At 44.6% G+C, this 12,637-nt stretch overlaps 1 protein-coding gene across 2 annotated transcripts; it reads right to left on the bottom strand.

Annotated features, from left to right (window-relative positions):
- Positions 1-1,185: 1,185 nt before the first annotated feature.
- Positions 1,186-12,544, bottom strand: znf711 (zinc finger protein 711). 2 transcript variants are annotated; one of them, XM_064328280.1, is made up of 9 exons: positions 11,323-12,544; positions 8,764-8,849; positions 7,839-7,936; positions 6,794-7,261; positions 5,970-6,125; positions 5,166-5,303; positions 4,878-5,021; positions 4,120-4,263; positions 1,186-3,549 (listed from the first exon to the last, which is right to left on the bottom strand). In XM_064328280.1, exons 3-9 carry the CDS (start codon positions 7,915-7,917, stop codon positions 2,372-2,374), a joined length of 2,307 nt encoding a protein of 768 aa, XP_064184350.1. In that variant the 5' UTR covers positions 7,918-7,936; positions 8,764-8,849; positions 11,323-12,544; the 3' UTR covers positions 1,186-2,371. The 2 variants fall into 2 exon arrangements, with proteins under 2 accessions (XP_064184350.1, XP_064184351.1); XM_064328281.1 differs by lacking the exon at positions 4,120-4,263.
- Positions 12,545-12,637: the final 93 nt, after the last annotated feature.

Below are 12,637 nucleotides of genomic sequence, written 5' to 3' on the forward strand. Positions count from 1 at the left end.
TGTGCACATAGCCTCTGAACAATACATTTTAAGCCTTTTTGGCAACTTAATATAATCATCTGTAACGGCAACCTATATCTATACTTCAAAAAGTCTCACTAACAAGTCTTGCCATATAGACTATAAAGAAGGCTTAAAATGCATCACTGTTGGAACAGTAAGAACAAGATATCATAAACCCTACCAAATAATTCTGAAATGGAAAATAAAAAATATAAAAAAACTCTACCATTACCCTGATATGCATTAACAGAACTCCTGATAAAGTCTTACTGTTCCACCTTAAGGGTGCATTTTAAACCAGCCAAGCCTTCAAATTCAAAATGGGGAAAAAATGTAATTAAATAACTGAAAGGAACTTGTCCTTTAAAAAAAATTATATTTATTTTTGTTCCCCCTTACTGGTAATCCACCAACTGACATCAACAAAAATCAAATAAAAACAGAAATACTTAAAAAGCATACATTGGATCATTTGACCGTTCCGTCATGGGATGACAAGGTCTGCGGTCATCAGTCTGTTTTAATGTACAGCAGTTACAGGATACAGAGGGCAATATAATGCAGTTTAATAAGCCAGTACACCACGTTCTGCTTTCTGTGACACCTGAAGTCTATATTTCGGCTACATAAGTTAAGTGGAGGACTGACCGATGTCGGGGGCGCATTAACATTTCAGGGGATCAAAAACCTTTGCTTTAGACCCACTTTTTAAATTTTTTTTTTACAACATAACAAGGTGCCTTAGAAACAGGAAAAGGGAAGGGGGAGGGGCAGTCCGCCTGAAACGGTGTGGGCGAATCGAATGGCTCCGAACTACAGGACGCACTCCGGTAGAAAGTGCAGCCGGGTTTAGAGCTGAGGAGCCCGGACAGGACGCGGGATTAAATTTTAGCAGTGGCCTGGGCCACAGGTGGGGCTGTACGCAGGGCTCAACTTGTGACGAACGCAAAGACAAAGGCACAGCCACCCCCACCCGGCCCCGCTCAACCCCGCTAAAGGGGCAACTCACCTCCGCGCTAAACGTTTGCTCGTGCTAAGGCTTCGTTAGGGTTCATGAGCGTTGCTGGAGGGGCGTAAACCAAGACTGTGCATGTGAAGTGAAAATGAGCACAAACACTTCCAACTCCATTTCCCACGATCAGACAATGCATTGGCTAAAGAACACAAACTTGAAAATACCCATTTCCTGTTTCCTCTCGAGAACTTGAGAAAATGAGTTCACTTTACTAAAATATACACAAGGTTTCAGAGAATCACTCAACGTACTGATACATCACAGAGACTTTTACAAATTAAATCAGTTTGATTACATTTTTACTAAATACAGTGCATGGAAATTACAATTACAGGTAAGGCATGATTGTGAACAAAAGTATTTGACTATATGGGTGCGCATGTTTGCCTGGCAGGTAGTTACGTGTAACCATGTATACACTCAAATAGTGGCAATCACAAGGTGAATCACAATTTAATTCTATGACCCTTACCACTGAAATTACTAATTCAATCATTTTTCCAGTTCAAATGTTGGAGACTTAAAATGACAGAACATTTGACACAATCCAATGACGTGTTCAGGGACAATGTTACACAGAAGCCTAAAATCTAGTGATCTGATTTTTTTTTTTCCTCTTTTTTTCCTGCAGCGGTAGCTAAATTAGGGCAGGGTGAATATGTAAACATTTTTCAGAGCAAGTTTTGCAACATCAGTGGGCCACAGCTTAAATCAATCCACTGCCCAGACTGGGTTTAAAGGAAATGATCAGCAGAAACAAATGCAGACGAAGGCTTGATATTTGGTTTAAAAAAAAAAAAAAAAAAAGGATATACGTGTTATTTGCCGAGGATGAAGCGCACCACACTCAGGTAGTTTAATGAAGGAGGGAAAGTCACACGCGCAGGACTTCTGTTTGATAGTATGAGATGTGCCTTAAGCCTTAAGCATCTCTCCCAACACTGAGAACATTATTTGCTTGCAGCATTTTACCAAAGTGGGTTATTCAAAAAAAAAAAAAAAAACAAACACAAAAAAAAAAAACATTTGAACCCCTGAATGTTGACAGGTGACAGGTTTTTTGCAACAAATCAAGGAGAAAAGAATTACATGTAGAATGGAGTGATACCGTTCCTCTCCACTGCTCACCCAACGCCCCGCTCCTCTCCCACAAACCCCTCCCCTCCCTAATCTCCACCCGCAACGCTCCGTCTAGTACTTTCCACTGCTATGATTTCTTTTAAGACTCGTCTCACGCTTCTCGGAGGGCGGGGGTGGCAGATGAGCACTGATAAGGAGAACGGGTAATTGAAACTCATTTATAACCCCTCAAATGGTACGTTCCCTGTCCCCGAGGCCCCGCCCCCTACGGGGTTACATCAAGGTGTCTTTGTGGTGGCGCATTATGTGCTGGTTCTTCTCCGAGGGCCTGCGGAAGCCCTTCTTGCAGTAGTCGCAGCGGTGCGGGTAGTCCTTGGTGTGTATGGAGATGACGTGGCGCTTGAAACCTGAGGCGTCCGTAGTGTTGTACTCGCAGTACTGGCACTGGTAGACCTTGCGGCCGCTGTGCGTCTTCATGTGCTTCTTCAGTTCGATCTGGTGGCGGAAGCCCCGCCGGCAGCGCTTGCACTTGAAGGGCAGGTCCTTGGTGTGGACCGACAGGATGTGGCGGCTGAGCGTGAACGGGTCCGAGATCTTGAAGTCGCAGTGCCGGCACTGGTGCACCTTGTTGCCCTTGTGAGTCTCTGAGTGCTTCTTGAGCTCGGAGGGCCGGTGGAAGCCCTTCTCGCACACCTCGCACTTGTGCGGGAAGTCCTTGGTGTGCACCGAGATGACGTGGCGCTTCAGGTCGCTGGAGTTGGTGCTCTTGTGCTCGCAGTGCGGGCACTGGTGCGTCTTGTGGCCCTGGAAGATCTCCATGTGCTTCTGCAGCTCCCGGTCGTCGGCGAAGGCCTGCGGGCAGTGGCCGCACTTGAAGGGCAGCTCGGTGCCGTGCTTGCTCTTGATGTGAGTCTTTAGGTTGGACTGGTCGGCGCAGCGGAACTCGCAGTGCTGGCACTGGTAGGGCTTCTCGCCCGTGTGCGTGCGCATGTGCTTCTTCAGCTCCGACGGGTGGCGGAAGCCCTTGGCGCACTCCACGCACACGTGGGCGAAGTTCTTGCTGTGCACGGCCAGCAGGTGGCGGTTGAGCAGGCCCTGCTCGGCCGTCTCGTAGTCGCAGTACTTGCACTTGTGCAGCTTGGGCTCCTTGTCGCGCAGGATGAGCTTGTTGGAGCTGAGCGGGCTGGCCTCGCGGTAGCGCCGCGTGTACTCGGTGAACTCCGGCACCTTCTCGCTCTTGATGATCAGCTTGTGGCCCTCCAGGTGGTTGTGGAAGCTGACCTTCTTGTTGGTGGTGAAGTCGCAGTCGGTGCACTGGTACTTCTTCTTGAACATGTGGTCCGGGTGGTTCTTCATGTGGCGCTTCAGGAAGCCCCGCGACTTGAACTTCTTCCCGCAGATGTGGCACGGGTAGACCGTCAGGGGCTGCCCGTCCGGCCCGATTATCACAGCTGTGGGGAAGAAAGGCGGGGCCGTCACGAAACGGGCAGTCTACCACAATTCCAGACACCGCGATACATCTTCTACTTACCAGCTTCAACTTTAAATTTACAGGGGGTGCGCCTGGGCTGATGTATTGTTGACCATACAAATTTACTACAAATACATTACCGTACAAATTTCAACTCATTTCAAATTTCAACTGAGCCTTAGTCACTTTTATAGCCTGAAGGGACAAAGCCTATCCCAGCATGCATTAGGAGAGAGGCAGCGCACACACACCATTCACTCACACACTCAGACCTACGGGGTAATCGGACTCTCCAATTAGCCTAACCAGCATGTCTTTGGAGTGTGGGAGGAAACTGGAATACCCACAGGAAACCTAAGCAGACATGCGGAGAACACACACACACACACACACACACACAGAAAGGCCGGGATTCAAACACAGGACCTTCTGGTCGTGAGGCGACTGTGCCGCGCCACCGTGCCGCTCTCTAACAGCGGACGCACCGCCCTCGGCCAGTGCCCTTTAATTTCGGCGGCGGCTAAGCGGGCGCGGCGGCGAGCCCTCGTACCCGTTTGGCACTGCCGCGTCTCTCCCTTCTTCTTCTTCTTGGCCTTCTGCTTGAGCGCCCTGCTGGTGCTCAGGCTGTCGCTGATCTGCAGGTACTGGGTGGCGGCGCCGTTCTTGTTCTCCAACCTGCTGTCCAGGTTGTTCCCTGAAGGGGCAGAGCCACAGTCTCAGCGACCAATCAGCTCGCACGCCCACAGTGACTGGATCTGGCTTACTCGCTCTGAACCGCTCATTCAAAATAATCCTTTTATTTATAAAAAAGTTCCATTAAAAATAAAATATGAATTTAATAGTGGGCACCAACAACATGGGCAAATTTGCATTTCCCCTGATTGTATTACCTTTCGATAATATGAGTTTTTATGCAAAGTTCCAACACTGCGCTCGGCTGTAAATTGGGTCCAAGAAAAAGAAAGCTCCACACACCAAAAGATGCCTCAGACACACAAAGCAGTATCTTTCAAGAAGAAAGTTCAATGCTGAAATGTTTAAGTCTTTAATTAAAAGATATCTCTTAAAGCGTCGTCTTTTTCTTTGGTGAGTTTTGAAACAAATGTTCAATTAAATTCTTTTGAATTATATTCAACATCCAAAGTAAAAAAAAAATTGTAGTGCAGAAGAACTGGGTTTAAATTTAAATGTTAAAAATTATTAAGGGGGGGGTTTAGCTTATCCCGACCCCTCCCCCGGCACTGCATTAAACAAATGGCAAGGATGAGGCACAGGCAGGGCGGGGCCGGGAGTTGATTGATGGCTCACCGTACGCGGCCGCCCAGGCCACAGGCACAAACGTCTTGTTGACGGCGGGGTCCTCCAGCTGCGACTCCTGAATGGCGGGCGGCGGTGCCTCCTCCTCCCCCACGATCACCTCCATGTACACCTCGTCCGCCATCTCCGCGCAGTCTGGGGGCACACGCGAGCACCGAGGCTCAGTCACGTGGACAGAAACACGCAAACACACGACTGCACTTTATAACTGCGGAAGGCAAAAATGGGCGCGGGTCCAATCCCACGATTCCACGCTGCCGTTAAAAAGCCCAGACTCACTGATATCCTCGTCCCCCTGGCAGGAGTCCTTCACGGCCATGTACACCATCTTCTCCCGGGAGAGCCTTCCCACGTTCCCCGGCTCCAGCACCGCATGGCCGTTGTGGAAGTCGCTCTCCGTCACCACCTCCGTCCCACCTGCAGTCAAAAGTCAAACCCACGCTGGCGTTCACTTCACAGCCCAGCAGCGGCCACAGACTCAGCTTTTTATTCGACCTGTGAGAAATAGAAAACTTGAACTGCGACCAGGATCCAACATGAACCGGGTTTCATGTTACGTTACTAATGGCCCATGAAGACATGCAGTACCAAACTTTACCAATGGGCAGCACTAATGAGCATTTACAGATTAGCAATAAAATACATGGAGGATACTTGGAACAATCAACATTTTGACTTTTTTCCTTTTTTTAAAAGGAAAAATTAATTTATAAATAAATATTTCAAGATACAAATATGAATTAAAAAAAAAAAAAACAGAAACATGGACCATTTTTTTGGTGAAGGGTGCTTTTAGGGGATTAATAGGAGCAATACCATAGTTTGCCAAAGGGTGGTAGTAATGGTAAGCAATTACACAGGAACAATGTCTGTCCAACCCCCCATCCCCCTCAAAAAAAAAGAAGACATTTTCAAAAAATGTAAAGTTGCTAAAATAATTTCATATGCATATTTATCTGAAAGGTAATCTATACACACAAGCGCCCATGCAGCAGATCACACTCTGAGGCCTGAACCTCTTCCAGCAGGGCAATCAAAGCGAAGGCTGTAGAACGCCTCCCCCAGCTCACGCGTGCGGCTCACCTATCTCCACGTCGTCGTCGGCCTCCGCCTTGAAGATGTACACCTTGATGACCTCGGAGCCGTAGCCGCCCTCCTTGGAGCCGTCGCCCTGGGTCACCTCGGTGCTGATCTTCAGCGGGGTGTTGCCGATGTCCAGCTTCTCGCCGACGTCGTCCACTGCATTAACACGGGACAGCGGGCCCTTAAGGTCGGTCTCTCCTCGGAATCGAAAGTAAACCGCGCCCGCGCGTCGCAGCTTTACGGCACGTCACTGCACCGTTACCCGGTGAGAACGAAAACACACGACACGTTCTGAGGTGCACTGGAGCAGCGGGCGCTCGCAGGAGCAGCGGCCGCATACCAACAACTGCCTTAAAGGGATGGGCCATTTTCTGGAGCTTGATATTTCAGTTTCAGTGCACGTCCATGATTGGCCCAGGCAGTTTTTGTATGCAATGAAGAACGAGATAAGTTATGATATAAACTACTTTTTAGAGTAAACAGACACCATTTCTTGCTTAAGACCACATACCGTGAGTGTAAATGTCAAAATGTTCTTTATTCTTTCACTGCAAAAATACATGAAAACCAAAATATCATTTAAAAAACTGAAAGCGATCCATCACTCCATTAATTGTGGAGTACAGAGCCAAATCAAATCAATACTATATAAAATGTATTACAACATATGTTATATTTGACTGCATGTTTCAAGATGCAATTTCTGAAACATATAGCAAACTATACCCAATTCATTCAAGTTTTACCGTCATCTTCATTGGTTTGAAATGGCAGCGTTTGACTAAATAATAAAAATAATGAATGCGCGTGCAGAGTTTACTCACGGGAGATCATCAGGTAGTCCTCGGAGGTGCTCTTGCCGTCCTCGTCCTCCTCGGTCTTCAGCGTGACGGTGGAGGCGGGCATGCCCTCGTGGGCCTGGATGACCGTCTCCGCCTCGGCGTTGGCCACCATCACCTCCTCGGTCACCATCTCGTGCTCCAGGTGGCCCTCCTGCTGGTGGGAGAGGAGGTCGGCCACGAAGACCTGGTCCGACTCCCCCATCAGGTCGGCCGTCAGCACGTGGTGGTCGCCTCCCAGCGCCTCCTCGATGGCCACCTCCGCCCCCAGCACCGACTCGGCCGTCACCACGTCCTCCTGCCCCACGTCCGGCCCCTCCACCACCTCCGCCTCCAGGCCGTGCTCCAGGGTGATGCCCTCGTCCGTCACCACGTCCGACACCAGCACGGCCTCGGGCACCGACACCACGATGTGGTCTCCGTCGATGTGGGCCATGCCCCCCATGCCCGCCACTGCAGAGAAGTTGGCATTACTTTGGCTTATAACCAACATTCTTTTACGTATCACATATGCTACACATTGCACCCTCTACAGTGCTTCGGGAATAAATAAAGTATTTCACTAGAGCAGGTGTCCCAAATCTTGTCCGAAAAGGGCCGGTGTGGGTGCAGGTTTTTGTATTGGCCCAGTAGTAAAACATACGTCTTGACTGACGATGACAATTAGTTGATTAGTTGAATCAGACTTTGTATTGCTGGGTTAAAACAAAAGCCTGCACCCACACCTTCCCAAAATCACAAGCAAGCACATTCAGACTCAGCAGCTGTCTATACCATGCTCTCTACTTACAAAGTAATCAAGCTTAAATATTTGCAAATAAATGGCTCCTTTTTTCGTTCATTAATTGATGGCTGTGCTCATTTATTTCAATGAATGCTGAAACTTGGTTGCAGTCTGCATTTGTGCTATAAAGTAAAATAGGGAGGCATCAACCAATACGGTCATTTTATATCTACCATGAAATTTTCCTATCGTTCATCCCTGCTACACATCTTTACCCAAAAAAAAAAACTTGTCAGATATACCTACCAAAGTCCTGCATTATCATAGTGTGGGGCATTTTCAGATCCTGTGAGTGTAGCTCCAAGACCCCACCACCTTGGTCCATTGTCTTTAATTTCCTAAAACTTAATACAAAAAAAAAAAAAAGTGGATAGAATTAGGTCAGAGGCCACTGCCTGTCTTGTACTTAAAATAAGTACAAGTGGATTTTCCATATTCTGTATTTTCCAATTTGGATGCTTATCCCATCCCTGCAACATCCTTCATTAGTTCAGATGGGCAAGCACAAGCATGCATGACTTCTGCAACTCGCAGAAATCATTATTTTTAAAGATTTAGCCATTTTTAAATGTGTGCTTGACTGTAGGCGCTACCCGTATAACCTAATTAATATGGACAGCAATTTAGTACGCTCCTCTGATCCTCTGACTGACTAATGTGGTTGCTTAATAGCCTTGGATTTTGCACAGTCTCATCTCGCTATATAAACTTAAGACTGTTAAAATGAACTTTTGCAATTACTCAACAAAAATATTTGGAGTGAAGAAAATGAATGCTAATTCCTTATCATTGCCAACTGCAATTTTAGAACTAATTTGGTTCAGCTTGGCATTTCCATGCAAACCTTACATCAGACAGACATGGATGCAGACTTGTTCTGGTCAAGAAAATACCAAGCACTACGGCACAGAGAATAGTCGGTTTACGTCACAACAGATTGATGTGCCATTGAACAAGGTAGGCCTACATCACCAGAACTGCTTCAATAAATACACATCTGTATGAATGGATAACATGGAAATGTTTAATTGTATGAGTGACTCTAGATAAGAGCGTACCTGCCAAGCAAATAAACTATTATTTGCTGACAGTATGATTGTCACATTCAATTATAGTTCAATTACAAAATCTAAAAGAGACAACAAAACCAGACTAACAATAACAATCCTACCTTCACATTTGATTCCAACGTACTGGCAAAAACATAAAATGGTTAAAAAAATAAGGTGTTCTTCTTGTGTCCAGGGACAAAATAACCTGAAAAGAAGGCAGAGTCTAATTAGTAACGCTGGTAAATGTATTAGGTGGCTGTTTTTCTTCACATTCATAAAGAGAAATATGGAAAAAAGATTAATAGTCTTTGCAGGACAACTCAAGATTAAGTGCAGGCAATGAATCACACATCACATTATAAATACATACAAGACATTTCAGAAAAAAAGGTTTTTGCATTGCCATTTAGAGAAATAATCATTGCAGGGCAACCTGAGGACAATTTAATCTTACCAAAAAGTCAACATCCAATCGCTAATCAGCACCAAATTTTTGTGAATGGAGTAATATAGTACATAAGCCAGAACAGGGGTAGGAAATAGGGCTGATGAGGTAAACATGTGGAGTCTGAAAGGGACGACTCCTCCTTTATGATTTTATAAAGTAATATATTCTTAGACCGAATGCATACATTAGATAACCCGTGACAGGTTTTTTGAAAACTCACCTTGACACAATTGTACAACAAAAATCTGTTCTTGTACTAAAAACTGAAAAGCCAGAATCAAGTTAATTAGCTCACTGTTTTGTACCACAAAATTGGGAATATATAATCTGGTTGTACATGTGGCTTTCACTACGTGAAACACTGCATGAACTAAAGATATTATTTAAAATATTGGTCCAGGACTGTTGTCACTATTTATGAATATGATGCACCCATCTGACTTCTGGACATTTTGCCTAAACAGCCATAGAAATGCATTCCTTACAAGAATGGGGAAAATGTAATTAAAATAAAAACAAATTCTTCCACATTACAGTACACATCTTCATGAATATATATATTTCAGTCCAGTGCTACTACATAATCATGAAAATCGTGTTTCTTCAATTGCTAAAAGGTTCAGGGAACGCGGTTGCCTGGTGTAAACTGAGTACTCAGTATTTTGCTACAGCTAAAAGAAAGAATATATTACAGAAACGCCCGCTGCCTAATCTATCTAGCTGTTTAGGCAAAATGTCCAGTCTGATAAGCGCATTATAGTCATAAATGTTTTAGATGCAGGGGAAACTATGGGTCAGGGAGAACAAACAATGCGTGCTTTGCATTCACATAAGAGAGATAAAATATATATTTCTTACAGGTTTCGAAATGACAGCACAGTAAACAATGTTTTCTTCAGCAAGTCTTTAATTAGTAAACGGCGAGAATTTATCACCGTCATCTGACTTTATTGGTGAAGACAGTAAGACATGTAGACAGATGTTCAAAATGATCAAAATACAGTTAGCAAAAAAACAAACTATACGGGTATACTCCAGCTCCCCGCCCCCAGATTTTTGCAAATACGCGTTCCTACACGAAATAAAATTCCCAGATGTCCACACTTCACAATTCTATGATATTGAAAGTACCCCGCCGTGTAATTGTTGCACAGACAATGCGTTTAATTTGCATACGAGTTGCCTAGCCAACCAAGATTACAGTAAATACTTGGCTATCAGGTTATACCACAACCAGCCGTTTAATCGAGCACGTAACTAACTGATTAGCTATGCATTGCAAATCGAAGTCAGATGAGCGCAAAATGTCCAAGGCAAGTCACTCAATGAAAAAGATGATAATTTTTTTCTATTTCACATTTACCGGTTAGCTACAATAGTTAACTTCAGAAAGGAACCTTCCATTGCGTAGCTAGCCAGTCTACGACTTGGACATGAACATTAGCAGTTAACAAACCAGCTTCCTATGTGAATTTGTGGTTCGATTCGTTACATTAGCTGAACATTTAATCGTTTTGTGGCGGTGAAATGCTCAGCTATTTAAACGCAAGAAAATGCGCTACATGTTGCATTCGCTGGCTAGCTGCACGTTTCACACAGCAGTCTGTTTGGCGCCTGTCAATCCCACCCACAGCTCATACTAATGCAGCCACTGAAACATGGCGCTTCCCTGGTGTTCGGACAATTTGCAACCAGGCGCAACAGAATCCGAAACCTTAGTATTCTAGGACTTTGACTTCGTTATAATTCGGAGCATACGATCGAATTACTAAAGAATGTCGAAATTAACATTTTTGTTATAATAGCATTATAAATGGGCAACTCTTTTCTATACATAATCAAAAACGATAGCAAACAACTTCAGCCAGCTAACGACTCAACACAGACGCCCTGCGACAGCGGCCGACATCTTGTATTCCGCCATTTTAGCAACCAAGCTAGGTAGCTAACATTTCACGTATTACCGAAATCATTTTATCAGAAATAAATTCAATGCAATTTCATTTTGCACTAATAATTAGTTGTGCAATATTAATTCTAAGAAAACTGCGATCACACACCAACAATAAATCAACAAAATTAAAATCTTGACGGAGACATGCAGCATGTGGTAGCTGCTTTCTTCGCCTTTGTTGCGCTTTCGGTGCGGGTTTAATGAGGCCCAGGCCCGAGAGACAGGGCCCTCACCGCAAACTCGCAACTACATTCCTACGGATTTAAAACACATTACCTGTTTTCGAATTCCCTTTTCCGTCCAGGGAAGGTTTTCTCCTTTCTTAGTTTTGTCACAGCCTGTTTTGCTATTTTTTCCCACAGTAGGGACGTCGCGGCCTGCACATTCTGGATTCTCGAACTCTCTTTTCCAGGCCTGGACCAATCAGGCTTCTTGCTGACAGTAGAGGAGGGAGGGGGAGACATCGCGCGCGGCCTCCTTCGCAGCAGATCCCTGTCTATTTACGTCACTCGAGTGAAAAGCTGTAGTGTTTTTCTGGGTTTAAAATTGGATGCTGCAGGGCAATATAGGCCGGGGCGTCTGTGGTCGCAAATGTACTTTTCTATAAAAAGGACTGTCGAACGGCTCTCAATACTCACGAGGTACCTGCTGTGTTAATGGTCGGAAAAATACTTTCTTTTGATTGCGAATCGCTTATAGTACCCGGGGTTACTAGCTTACCTAAAATTAGCAGTAGCTAGTTATTGTCAATCCCGTTATCGTTAGCAGTATTTTATGGACAGAAAATTGCTAGTTAATCATCCAGACTGGATGGCTATCTTAGCTATCCAAAAAAAATTACCACTAAGAACATGTTACTGTAAATTGGTTAGCTATAGCCTGCTGAGGTAAGGAGGGAATGTTATTGCTAGCTTGTGCATTTCTAACTACTTGTTTCATGGATGATATATGTAATGTTAGGCGAGTATAGATGTTATGTATTTGAAACCGATCATTCTTAAAAATGTGTAAACTCACCTTGCCCCTCGTCATTATTGAACTATCCCACAAACCATTACTATTTTCAAATATTACCTGTTATATTTCTCCAAATTCGAAATTCACTAAGTCACCAATTTCACTACCTTCGCCTATGCCTATTGTTCTATACGTCCTTAAATACTTTATGTGGTCCGCAGCATTTGTCTCTTGCCACTGGAAAAAAAACGGATCAAATTAAGTACACAAGCTACGTAAATACCGCAAGGCTTTAATATTGAGGTCATACTCCTTACCTACTAACGATAAATGTTAGGAATGCATAAATGGTCTCATTAGAACGCCTGTTGTGCAAGTGTTATGCCTCTGAGAATATGGTTCATGATGTGTATCGTCTAATATTCTTCGTCATCTAGTTTCTATGGTCCTATATATGCCTGTTTTGGCTACATATTGTTACCAGATGCTGCATGTTGTAATTGAAGGTTTTGAATGACAACTGAGGGTTGAGGAGATTTTGTTGTTGGAGGATATCTGGACCACGTGTTTTACCAATCAAAAATAAATCATGCCTAATGTGCAGGCAACCATCAGTGCTTTTCTTTTCAGATCT

This window comes from Anguilla rostrata, chromosome 3 (assembly GCF_018555375.3).
Source record: "Anguilla rostrata isolate EN2019 chromosome 3, ASM1855537v3, whole genome shotgun sequence".
Lineage (NCBI taxonomy): Eukaryota > Metazoa > Chordata > Actinopteri > Anguilliformes > Anguillidae > Anguilla > Anguilla rostrata.